Here is a 13,765-nt window from a genome sequence, read left to right as displayed (position 1 = left end):
GAGGGCAGACGCCCCAGTGGAGCCCCCAAGCTGCCACTGGTTGAACATCTTTGGTGGTTACTACTTTTACCATGAAATCCTGTGCTTGACCTACAGCTTTTTCTGCTGAACTTCGGCATGAGGGGAGGGCTTCTTAGCAAAGAGACTCTGGCTCTCACACTTAGTTTTAAATTGTCTGTTAATTGACCTCAGCTTTTCCTTATCCACCTGGAGGACATCAAGTTAGTAATAACCACTTGAGTCCATTACCCTTGTACTCATTACCCACCCCCACCCCCCATCTAATACACCTGAATCATCCATAGCCATTGTCCGCTTCTCCGGGAGTATGTCACCTAAAGTTTTAATAACTAGACAGCCCTCTTATGCCCGGAGTCATCTATGCACTGCCTACCCACCAGCGATGTGAGCCTCAAAACCAACCACTCAGGGGATGACCCAGTGTCAGGATGCTCTTAGCGCCCATAATCGAGGGCCACTCTGACCCCAGTTATGCCGGTTTGACCCTGGGATGGAGTTAGGAGCACAAGAAATGTATGACAAAGTTACAGGCTCTGAAAGGAGAAAGGAGAGGCAAGATTGTGGGGGTGGAGGGAGCTATCAGGATTCTTAACAGATCTAATGACGTCTCCTAGACCCCCACGGAGCTCCAGAACAAAGACTGTTTACTCTAGGTCCTTGCCATCACTTTGCTCAGTCTTAGGCTGGAAGATGCCAGAAAACAGCAGACTATCAGTTCCCACTGCCTTGCTCAGGCACAGACTCTCTATGCCCAGAGAATAGTGTGTCCTTATCTTGAATCTGCAGCCAACCCTGAAGAGAATGTCAGCTAGAGACATCAGCTGACCACAGCCCTCAAAGCCAGGCAGCTGGTCCTTTCTTGAATGTGGATCTGAGGAGTACAGCTCCATGTAACTGGAGAAGTCCCAAGTCCCAGAAAAGAAATGACCGGTCTTTGGCCAAAGTTACACTAAGTACCAGAGATGACCAAGGACAACTTCGTGTCAGTAATCTCAGCTCTACACCAGCCTCCTACATTGGGCTAGGCAGCGGCAGCCCAATGAAGGAGTTCCCTCACTCTGGGAACTGCACCTCCACCACAAAAGCTCGATTCCTAGGGTATTCCTAAATAAAGGCTGCTAACCCTTGACTCCTGCACTTCCCATAACCCTGTACCAAATCAGCAGTTTCCTTTGTCCCAGAGAGCTAGAGAGACTGCAAGCACAGCTTTCTCTCTTCTCTCTCTTGCTCAGCAATCACTACACACAACTTTTTGTTCTGAATACTGAACATGGCCTCTTCCTTTGACCTGGTCATCTCTGCCCAAGATGTCCCCAATCTTGGGGACTGACTGGCCCCTTCTCACCATCCCAGTCTCAAATCTCTCTTCCTCAGAGAGGACTGGGCTGTCCCCACCGTGAGACGTCTGCTGTCCCTGGCCATGCCACCCACCATCCCAGAGCCTCATTTTATCTATACCCTCTCCCTCTCCAGAAAATAAACCCCACGAGGACACTCACTGCTGTATTCTCAGGAAGGAGGACTGAATGGAAGAGTGAGAGGCATTGTGGGATTGGATAATTATGAAGTTGCCGATGAGTGAGTGTTTCTGTCACCACCATGTCCCAGTCCCCATGCATAGTGCAGTGGTAGACATGCATGCTAGGCATGCCACTATGACTTCTTCAAGAGTGAAGGAAAGCAAACGACCTCCCAGTGAAATGTTTAGGGAGAAAGGTTAAGTGATAACTAGAAAAGACAGAATAAATGCACTGAATTTAAGTGAATTATTTTCAGAGTTTGGAAAAGATAATCTCATGAAAAATGGATGGACACATCGACATGTGGAGAACTCTGAGGAAAGCAGTGATGGCTGTGGGACTGGATCGCTCTTTCTGGAGAAACCAGATCACCCAGGCAAAGGAGAGATGGGAATTATTGCCCCCTACAAAAGTCTAGGGGGGAACTAGGATTTAATTTTGGAGGATAAGGACGGTCAGGCAGAATCTGAACATGTTGGTAGGCAGGGTGGTTAGGACATGTGGATCCAGACAGCTTAGAGAGGAGAGGAGGGGTGCTCACTGAGGGGGCAAGAGTTACACCAAGAGCAAAGGTGGAAGGCTTAGCCTTAGAAAAGAGTCTACACAGAAGTTTGCTATAGATAAGAGAAGAACAATCTCCACAGAAATGCTGACATAAGGGATATGTGGTAGTCATTGCCAGCCGTGTTATTAAAATAACTGATTTACTGCTATGAGAAATATTCTCTGAATTGATTGAAGGCTGAAAAATGTTTTAGTTTATGATTTATGGAAGAGAAGGGGGAAATGGGATATCCTGGACTTGAATGGTATAAAATGCATTTTTTTCTAGAACATGTTTCAGATTTCAACTAGATGTTGGCTATCAAAAATATGCTTCTCTTGTTAAAAATGGAATTTATTACATAAGAGGTACCTATTTGCATAGAACTATAAGGTAAATATTAGAAATATTTACCTCATACAAGTAGAAACTAGTACTGTGGACAGTCTAGTGGGAGGGCTAGAAGGGGTCCTCCAGCTGGTTTCTTTTAAATGAGCTAAAGAAGAAAATTAATTTCTTTTTGGCAAGCATAAAAAGGCAAATAACCTTGAAAAATAATTGCCTGAGATTTTAAAATTTTATATCCGTAAGAATTTCAAAGCCAGAAATCTAGCTTGTTTTGTATCAAAAATGACAACCTAGAAGGAAGCTCTGAGGTCATCATCATATTGATCATTGCTCATGCACGTTGCCTACACAGGACAAATGGCTCTGTATGGTCCCGGCCACTCGTGGCCCAAGAGAGCTGCGCTCTGCCATCTGCCAGTGGGGCATAGCGGGTAACACGTGGACCCAGCAGTCAGACCACCAGGACTCCAATTCGCCTCTGCTCTTACAGCTTCTTCTGGAGCAAGTTACCTAACAGCTCTGTGCCTCACATCTTTGTCTGCAAAAAGGAGCTGCTAGAATGTGGCACAGAGTTGTTCTGAGGGTCGAATGTAGTAATTCAGGTGAAACGCTTAGAATAGTGCACCTGGAAGGTAATCCAGAAATTTTAGTTAGGGATGGGAACCGTTAACTATAGGTATGACTTTATCTAGGTTAGCAATCCAGGTAAGAGAGATGGGAATTATTGTCCTAGAGAAGGGTCTAGGGGGGCCTAGGATTATATTCACTATAGCTGTCCTGGTTAGGGAGGTTAATTTTAAGAGATATCACATCATGTTGGGGTTGACAGGACCTTAACATCTATGGTTCCATCCTCTTGCTTACATCTTCTCTGGAAGTGATCATATGGTCTCTGCTTAAACACACACCATGACGGGAACTGGAAGCAGTGTCATTCACGGGCAGCTGAGTTGTTGGGAAGTTACTAAGCACCAACCTGCCTTTCTCCTTCACCCCTTCAACCATCATGCCCTGGGAGGCCACAGTAGTCACTGCCTTTCCCACAACGGGCTTCCTCTCTGTGGAAGAAGACTCCAACCACCCCTGTTTTGACCTCAGTCTGTACTTCTAATCGATTCTTTCCAGAGTGACTGTTAACTCAAGCAAAAGACCAGGTGGGCAAAGTATCCCCGATGGGAACTGAAACTACCTGCTCAAGCAGTGAAGACTCTGTGTGATTGAGCCAAAGACAATGATCGACTGGATCTTTACCACCCACCCATGTGTACCCACTGACCTTTGTCCCATGTTGTTCTTAGATGAACCTGGAAGTATTTTCAGCATGTTAGAGATCGTCCTTAGACGCCAGACCCCAGTCTTCCCAGTGCTAGCCTCAATGAAATAAATTCCTTTCTTGTTTCACCACATCTCATCTCTCTGCCTTTGGATTTTGTCAGCGGCCAGTGGCCGAACCTGGTCTGTTTGGGACCCCCAGAGCCAGGTGCTTTGGCATCTTTGGGCTCCAGTTCATCTGACATCTGTAGGACAAGCATGTTCCAATACAATCAGGCACAGATTTCAACCTCCTTGATTCTATGGCAGCCCATTCGTTCAATAATTATCATCATTTTTGTATGACCTCCCAAACTGCATGAAATACTTTAAAAATGCATGTGAATTTTAAAATTGCATGTTTGTATACATGCCTTTGGGAAAGAACATGTCTTTATTGAGTTTCAAAATAGGATAGAAGTCACTAACTTCATAAATTTGGTCTCTGTCATGAAATATTATTGACCCTTCTAGGTACGGTTAGAATTTTCTTATGCAGTGGGGGTAGTTGGGAGGATGGGGAAGAGTAGCCCAGAGAATGTGACCCGGTCAGGTGCAAAAGAATCTGATTTTTTTTTTTTAAGGCATTACCAGGATAACCAGGCATAATTAAATAGAGTCTTTTTTTTTTTTTTTAATTTTTTATTTTATGACAGTGAGAGACACAGCAAGAGAGGGAACATAAGTGGGGAGAGTGGGAGAGGGAAGCAGGCTCCCTGCTGAGAGGAGAGCCCAATGTGGGGCTCGATCCAAGGACCCTGGGATCATGACCTGAGCCGAAGGCAGACGCTTAATGCCTGAGCCACCCAGGCACCCCAAGAATCTGATTTTTGCTTTCAACTGAACTTCACCTTATGAGGCTTCACAGCCGTGCCACACAAAATACCTCTTTAATATTTTTATTGATAATATCTGGAGGGGATAACATCCAAAGGACGCAAATCCAAGTTGAAAAAGGCAACATCATGTGAAGAAGGGTCAAGTAACAGGACACTTCCCGGGAGCCTCACAGAAGTAAAATCCTCCAGAGCTGTGACTGATTCACATGTTTCTAGAATACTGTCACCTGTTCCCTGTGCATCTAGATAAAGCTTCAAACATTAAAAGGCACCTTGGAGATAAGCTCGATTCATCGTTCTCTCAAGTAGAGCAACTACTCTACATTTTACAGGTATGCAGTGCTGATGTCTACAGTAAGAAATGAAACTTTCTGGGGTTTTTTCCTCATTCATTTTCTTTGGATGGTTCATTTTTCTGAATCAACCACACTTCGTTATTTCTATCAAGCAACTTGAAAGGACTGTTGTAGACGGCCGTGTAGTAAACCTTCTCATTGAAAACTTTTCCTTCTTCCCTCAAAGTACTTGCTAATGTCAAAAGTTGTTCTTGATTTTTTTGAGCACTAGAGAATCCATCGAAAGCCCTGCGAAGGAGAAAGTAAATAACCATGAGTGATGTTCCTGCCGATGTAAATGTCAGTCTGAAAAGGACACTATGAAGGCTGGATCAGGTGCAGCTTCCCGGCCCCTCCCCCTCAGCAGCTGACTTTCCCAGCACCGCCTCGCCACACACGGAGGAGACCCAGGAAGAGGCATACGTCCCAGCTGCTCGCAGGCAGATTTGGAACTTTCACCATCTCGTGCTCTAACTCTTGCTTCTCAGACTTTCACGAGTGTGTACAGGTCACCTGGGAATCTTGCTCAAATGTAGACGCAGGAGGTCTGGGGTGGATCCCGAAAATCTGCATTGCTAACAAGCTCCCCATGATGCTGAGGCTGCTGGTCAGAGGAAATCCCCTTAGAAGACTCCCTTTCAGGCTTCTAATTTTTTATGGGATCATTCCCTTCCCCCCATCCCCCTTAAGAAAAGGGTAGGTGCCACATTACTGAGGACTATGATAGAGTTTCGACCCTATGAATTTATAGTCTAAGAGAAGAGGGGAACATTTTGGCAGCTCTTTACATATAGCCTGAGAAGAGATTTAATGGAGACAGGATCGATATGCTTGGGAACACCGAGGATATTTCTGAATCAGGGGTAAGGGATGTTGTCTGGGTTTGGTCTGGAATGGTGGATGGCTTTGCTGGGCAGGAAAAGGGGAAGGAGAAGAAAAGCAACCAAAGTTCAAAAACACAAATTCATAGTGAGGCACAAAATGAGCTCTGAAAGGTGAGTCAGAGCCGGAAAGGGGAATCTCATATGATGGCTCAGGGCCCTTTTGAGATTATTGTGAAGGATGCTGAGCACAAAAGTGCCTTGATCGATCTGGGAAAGACAGATGGAAAAGAGACTGGAGGGAAGGAGCCAGTTCGGAGGTTGCTATGGGGATGGGGAAGAAAAGACAGTCAAAAGATTTAAATAACAAGTGGGAAAAGAGAATCGAAGTTTAAGTGTAGATTTTCAAGTATATAAACAAAACTATCCTGAGGTTAAATCATGACAGCACTCAGACCTAGCTAAGTTGTTGTTATGTATAGATGATGAATTTGACTTTGAAGAATAGGAAACAGAAAATCATGGATATTCCCAATATGGCTTCTTTTGCATAAGTTCTATTATCAATGTGCCAGCGGAAAAGCTTAGTCCTACCATTCTCCAGGTAAGATGTAAGGTCTCAAAGTACAAACCATGTGTATTTCATTCAACGATGTTCATGAGACACCTAGAATTGTTCCTGGCACACAGTATCTTTTAAACCCTCATCAAATAGTGTAGGAATCTAATACGCACATGTACATGAAATAAAATGCTGAAGATAAATTGATAAAACTGTTCTAATTTTCAGAATGTTGACCAATAATGATAATTCTGAACCATATGTTTACCTCCTAAATCTATTATTTCCTTAATGAAGAGCCAACGCTTAGTCTGTTCTGCCTAAAGGAAACTTGCTTTCAGATCCTATTTCTGCCCTGACATCAAATCTCGAATCCCCCTAGTTAGAAATCATCTTTTGTTCTCCGAATACATATTGTTCTACAATGACCCATCACAGCTTTATTCAGTACACAAACATATGAGTCTCTTCCCACGCACCTGCCTTGCTAGGAGCTGCAGGGTATGAACAGAGGACCATGCTCCTGAATTGTTGAGAAAGTTACAGTCTGTACCTCTATCACTCTAATTTAGAATAATAGAAGAACAGAGTGACTAGCTAACTGGAGAAACTGAGGAAGGCATCACAGAGGAGGTACCATTTGATCCAAGTCCTAAAGGACAAAAGTGGATGCTCCAGGAAGAGGAGAAACGAAGAGCTAGAACTAGTAGCAAAGTCAGGTGCACGTTTTAATATTTTACAGAAATCAACTCATTTAATCTTCATGGCAACCCTATGAGATAGGTTGTTACTATAACTATATATATTTTACAGAAGAAGAGCTTTGGGCAAGGAAAATCTGAGGAACCTGCCTGAGGTCACGGGTAAAGACATGTGGAAGGTCCTAGCCACAGTGATCCAGTAACAAAAAGAAATAAAAACCATCCAAATTGGCAAGGAAGAAGTAAAACTTGAACTATTTGCAGATGACATGATAGTATATATAGAAAGCCTGAAAGACTCTGCCAAAAAACTGTTAGATTTGATAAATGAATTCTGTAAAGTTGCAAGATACAAAATCAATTTACAGAAACCTGTTGCATTTTTATACACCCATGATGGAACAGCAGAGAGAGAAATTAAAGAATCAATCCCATTTACAATGGCACGAAAAGCCATAAGATCCCTAGGAATAAACCTAATCGAAGATGTAAAGGACCTGTACTCTGAAAACTATAAAATATTGATGAAAGGGGCACCTGGGTGGCTCTGTTGGTTAAACGTCTATGTTCGACTCAGGTCGTAATTCCAGAGTCCTGGGATCAAGCCACATGTTGGAGGGAGGGAGGAGGTCCCTCCTCAGTGGGGATTCTGCTCCTTTCTCTCTCTCTACCTCTCTTCCCCCAACTCCTGCTTTCTCACTCTCCCTTTCTCAAATAAATAACATCTTTTAAAAAATAAAATACTGATGAAGGAGACTGAAAAGGACACAAAGAAATGGAAAGACATTCCATGCTCATAGATTGGAAGAACAAATATTGTTAAAATGTCTATATTACACAAAGCAATCTACATATTTAATGCAATCCCTATCAAAATACCAACAGCATTTTTCACAGAGCTTGATCAAACAGTAAAATTTATATGGAACCACAAAAGACCCTGAATAGTGAAAGCCATCTTGAAAAAGAGAACAAAGCTAGAGGCATTTCAATTTCAGACATCAAGTTACATTACAAAGTTGTAGGAATGAAAATAGTATGGTATTGACACAAAAATAGACACATAAATTAATAGAACAGAATAGAAAACCAGAACTAAGCTCACAATTATATCATCAATCTTTGACATAGGAGGAAAGAATATTCAATGGGATATTGGATCATCTCTTCAACAAAGAGTACTGGGAAAATGGGACAGCAACCTGCAAAAGAATGAAATTGCCACTTACTTGCACCATACACAAAAAGATTCAAAATGGGTTAAAGACCTAAATGTGAGACCTGAAACCATAAAATCGTAAAAGATAACACAGGCAGTAGCTTTCACATTGCCCGTAGCAATCTTTCTAGATATGCCTCCTAAGGCAAGAGAAACAAAAGCAAAAATAAACTATTGGGAATACATAAAATTAAAAAACTGCAAAGTGAAGGAAACAATCAACAAAACTAAAAGGCAATCTACAGGATGGGAGAAGTTACTTGCAAATGACATATCTGATAAAGGGTTAGTATCCAAAATATATAAAGAACTTAGAAAACTCACCACCTAAAAAAACAAATCCAATTTAAAAATGGGCAGAAGACATGAACAGACATTTCTCCAAAGAAGACAAACAGATGGCCAACAGACACATGAAAAGATGCTCAATATCACTTATTAGGGAAATGCAAGTCAAAACTACAATGAGATACAACATCACACCTGTCAGAATGGCTAAAATCAACACAAGATACAACAGGTGTTGGCAAGGATGTGGAGAAGGGGGAACTCTCTTGTGCTGTTGGTGGGAATGCAAACTGGTGCAGACACAATTTGCACTACTAGTTATTTACCAAAAAAATACAAAAACACTAATTCGAAGGGATACATGCACCCTGATGATTACAGCCTGATTATCTACAACAGCTAAAACAGGGAAACAGCTCAAATGGGTGAATGGATAAAGAAGATGTGTTATATATACACAGTGGAATATTACTCAGCTATAAAAAGAATGAAATCTTGCCATTTGCAATGACATGGATGGAGCTAGAGAGTATTATGCTAAGCAAAACAAGTGAGAGAAAGACAAATGCCATGATTTCATTCATATGTGGAATTTAAGAAAGAAAATAAATGAGCAAAGGGGGGGGGGGGGGAAGAGAGGCAAACCAAGAAATAGACTCTTAACTATAGAGAACAAACTGGTGGTTACCAGAGGGTGGTGGGAGGGGTGGGACAGGTGATGGGGATGAAGGAGGGCACTTGTTGTGATAGATGGACGTGCTGAATCCCCTGAAACTAATATGACACTGTATGTTGACTAACTGGAATTTAAATAAAAACTTAAGAAAAAGGAGAGATGTGGAAGAACATGGGCTGCTTGGGGAAGAGTGGGAAGGTTGCGGAACATAACTAGTGGGGAGACACGGCTGGGCCACGTTATAAAAGACATTGTGAACAATCTGAACTTCCCCCCACAGCAAGTGGAAAGTCACAAAAATTTCTAGTGAAGTAACGGGTTGGGGTTTTTGTTTTGCTGTTGTTGTAGTAAGAAAGACCATGGATTCCTATGAGGAGCACGAGGGGAAGGACAGGTTACTCCCAGCAGCCGGGAGGCTACTGAAGTGGAACAGTCAAGACCTGAGATGAAGAGACATCCGAGCATCTACTGAGTGTCCGGCATTGTGCCGAGCCCTGAGGGATACAGAGATGATTAACGTGTGGTTCCTAGTAGATGACGACCTGAAGAAGTCACAGGGAAGGGGAGAATGGAACAGAATTATGGATCATTTCCAAGGAGACTGGATCGGATCTCACAACCAGTTGTCAGGGAAGAGTGCACTGATGATGGCCTTGGAGTCCTTGCTGGGGAGGTTATCTGGTGGAGGAAGGTCACTGCTCACATACATTGAGGACTGGGAAAAGGCTCATTTGTAGAGCTGTTGAGTTTAATCCCCATCTACCCCCCCAATGGAAATGTCCAGCAATTAGGGTAATCAGGGCTGGATACACCAAATTTTGAGAGTCACTAGACACCTGTGGTTGAAGCTTTATAAACAGATCACCCAGAGCAAGTCTGCTTTGATGTGAGGGTCAATGCGAGCTGTCAATATCACTTCCTGGGTGAGAGAGAGGAACAGGAGGAGAAGAACGGCAAGACAGCGACTTTCTGAGACATAACAGGATGAATCAGCATCAAGAGAACAGACGAGGCAATACATGAAGGCCCCAGGGGTCACACGGGCAAGAGCGGTCATCACATGACAGGCAAGGGCACTGCTGACGGTGACGACGGCGTTCCCAAGGAGATAGTACGGGCTCCCCCAGACTGTCCGTGGAAACAGAGACAGATTCCTTTAGCGGGTGAGTGGTAACAAGAGGGAGAAAGGAATAAAGTGACTCCAGTACGAGAGTCTTAGCATGTTCTGTGCATGTTTTATATTTCAACAGAGAGAATTTAAGAATGTGTTGAACAGGTACTGGAAGCCAGAAATAGTACAAGGAAACACTTGACGAAGAGAGGCAATGACTGCCAGAAACAGCCAGCATCCATTGGGCTGGGGCACAGAGGAAGAGTCTGGGGCTATCAGAATCTAGAAGCTAGGAGGACGGGTACTGTGCCCTGTGTGTTAGGATTTTTGTTCAGGGTTACCTCAGTGGTAGGTGGAGAATAATGTGCATCGTGTCTTAGCTGTGTAAGGTGTGCAACAAGCTCTTCATTACATGAATTGATTGTATCTTGCAGTAGCCCCTTAGTAACACATAAAACTAAGCCAGGAGGGAAACACCACGAAAACGCGTTAGACCTCTTTTTTGACAGAAGGGTGAAAAGCCCGCTGAAATTGCCGAGGAGCAAAACCGAGAGCAGGCAAGGAAAGCTAGCAGTGGGCAGGGCCATAAATTATCTACCACTTACCGTACAAACACAGTCATTTCAGCTCTGTCTTCAATGAAGACATCTGACTCTGAGGGCCGGGGCGGATCGGATTGCTGCTCAGAGGGGATGTACAGGGAAATGGTAATGATAGACTCGCTAAAAGGACCTGAACCGGGCTCCACGTAGCTTGTCACCGGAGCTGTCATCTTTATCTTCATCTCTGGACCATAAAATAACATATTTAATGCCATGAAAAGACTGTGAAAACAGATTTAGTTTCTTTACGACTACTTCTAAAAACGTAACCTATTATTTTTTGGTTGGAGTTTCCTGACTTACATTATGTTACTGACTTAAAATTTACCTTTGAGATAATTTTCATCCTTAAAAAATAAGGGCAAAATGATTCAATTATCCTCTGGCCACATTAAACACTTTCTCTACTATTAATATTTTTGGTTAATAAAGTCTAGTTTTAGGGATGGAAGGGAAAATTAGAGATCATATAGTCCAGTCTTGGCTGTCTGTCTGTCTTTCTCTCTTTCTTTCTCTTTCTTTCTTTCTTACAATTCAGAAACTGAGATCCCACAGGCTAGGTGACCTGCTAAAACACAAATAGCGAAAGAGACCAGCCCAGATATCTTGAGACCCTGAATCTTGGGTTCTTTGTACCTTCCTGCTTCCTGATGACTCTTAACCTACCAGTCACCAAATTACCTCGAAGCACTAGCCATGAAATGGACTTAACAGTAGTTACACAGAGGCCTAGCTCATCCAGCAGAAATAGACAAGAACAGAGGCTGAAAAGCACTAGCCTCCTCTAGACTCTGCTCAGGATCCTGAGCAGAGTCCCTGTCTTCACACACTAAGTCTTTGATGATCTCATTATTTTTCTATTCTAAAGTATCTCTCTTTAATAAGCTAAAACACAAGAATAAGCCAGGGGACTCGACCACAATATATATAATTATAAGGTAAACTGTCTTCACCTTTCTCATTTTTGCCTTGAATGTAGCCGTTCAGCTTTGTAAAACCGGTCTGGATGGCTGAATCCCAGTCCATGGACTCAACGGAAGTGCTGACCCACTTGGCGGGTCCATAGTGCCGGATCTCGTAACTTCGCTAAAATGGAACAGAGAAAACTGGGGGAAGCAATTCAAAGAAGGCAAGACGTGAGAGGCAACAGTCCAGGTTCTTTGATCTCAGGTCCACGTGGGATGGACCCCTGGTTCTGGTTCCTTCGACCTGGCGGGGCCCCTCCCCCGAGGCTCCCATCCTCGGATGAGAGACTGTGGAGGCCTCCGCCCCCCGCAGAGGTCCGGAGTCGCTCCGTTGAGATAACAGCTAGCATCTGTTAGGTCCTCTGGGCTGGAGAGTCCTCTGCGGGCTCTGAGACCTGATCAATTCCTTTTTCTTTTTTTAACCTCACAAGAAACTGAGATGTGGCCGGTTGAAATGGAGATGTGGCCATGACCTAGGGTTATGGCTAACTGACCGAATTTTCCCCTCTAAGCAGGAACGGACTGGGGACCCAGACAACTTTTTTTAAAAATTGAAGTTTTTACTTAAATCTGCAGGACCCTCCGGTCCCACTGCAAATCCTCCAGCGCGCTCCGGCCCGCACCCGACCGGCCGCGCCCGCGGGAGGCGCCTACCTGGGGGCCCGCGTCCTCCGGGGCCGTCCACCCCGGCGTCTCCACTGCTTGGGCCGCCGCGCGCTCGGCTGTCGCGGGGTCCGGCTCCAGCACCTCCGCCATGGGTGGCGCCGTCGCTCGGGGGGAAAGAGGCTGACGAGCCGAGCCAGGAAGGGGCCGCCCCGCCGCGCGCCGCGCCCGCCTGCCCCGCCGCGAGTCCCCGCCCCGGCGCTGCCCGCAGCCCAGGTCACCCGGCCGACGCGCGTCCCTCCTCCCCGCAGTGCGGGGGACCCGAGTTCTCAGGAGCCCGCCTGCGCTTGGGCCGGGAGGGGGCGCTGCGACCGCGAGGGCCCCCCGATTCCCACGCCGGCAGTCTGGCGGGGCCGCGTCCCCTCTGCCGGGACCCCCCCCACCCCTGCCCCGCCCGAACCCCGCAGCGGTGAGGGCGGGAGACAGGATTGCAGGGTTTGCTTAGGCCGGGCGTCCTTTGGGATTCCCTCCCGTCCCCTGCGCGCAGAGGTGTGGGCTGTGGAAGCCGGGGGTGGAGGACTCAGAGACTGGCTTGCGGGGTTTCTGGTGTAACAGGTTTGGGAACCTCTCCGCGGCTCCACCCGCTCAGGAAGCCTGTTCTGCAGATCGGTCGACTCCCGGGGATCGGCGTGAGCTCGGCCCGCACCCTGGGTGCACTCAGTGGAGGCGGGAGGGAGCCTGCTCGCCCGATGGGAGGGTGGACAGGCTGCCACCTGGGACCTTGGCTGTATCTTCTGCCCCACCTCCCACCCCCTCCCGCCGTGGACCCAGAGCTCTGTGCACGAATCGGATCCCGGGCGCAGCCAGAGACATGAGGTCTTACTCACACCTAGAAAGTGTCCATGGTGCCCAACAGCCATCAAGGTCCGCCGGGGAAGGAGTCAGATGGGGCTACAGCCAGGCCTGGAGACAATCTTAAACTGTCCTGGTTTAATGACCTTTCCCTGAAATGCTGAGGCGGTCCCACTAGAACTATCAGGCTGGAGGGAGGGAGGTGAAAGGGGGGCAGAGAAATGAGGGGGTACAGCGACAGGACTCTGTGCTTCTAAAACGTTGTGGTTGGATTGATTCTTTATTTTTCCTAAGAGCTTTACTGAGATATAATTCACATTCCATCAAATTCACCCATCTAATGTGTACCATTCAGTGTTTCAGTGTATTCACAGTTGTGCAACCATCACTACAATCAACTTTACATTTTTCTTAAAGACTTTTATTATTTATTCCACAGAGAGATAG

At 45.5% G+C, this 13,765-nt stretch overlaps 1 protein-coding gene across 1 annotated transcript; it reads right to left on the bottom strand.

Annotated features, from left to right (window-relative positions):
- Window positions 1-4,407: 4,407 nt before the first annotated feature.
- HEBP2 (heme binding protein 2) lies at window positions 4,408-12,707 on the bottom strand. The gene is made up of 4 exons (XM_059399189.1): window positions 12,518-12,707; window positions 11,852-11,984; window positions 10,902-11,082; window positions 4,408-5,167 (listed from the first exon to the last, which is right to left on the bottom strand). Exons 1-4 carry the CDS (start codon window positions 12,617-12,619, stop codon window positions 4,969-4,971), a joined length of 615 nt encoding a protein of 204 aa, XP_059255172.1. The 5' UTR covers window positions 12,620-12,707; the 3' UTR covers window positions 4,408-4,968.
- Between the last annotated feature and the right edge of the window lie 1,058 nt (window positions 12,708-13,765).

This window comes from Mustela nigripes, chromosome 5 (genome assembly GCF_022355385.1).
Source record: "Mustela nigripes isolate SB6536 chromosome 5, MUSNIG.SB6536, whole genome shotgun sequence".
Taxonomy (NCBI): Eukaryota; Metazoa; Chordata; class Mammalia; order Carnivora; family Mustelidae; genus Mustela; species Mustela nigripes.
This window is presented reverse-complemented; position numbering and strand designations above follow the sequence as displayed.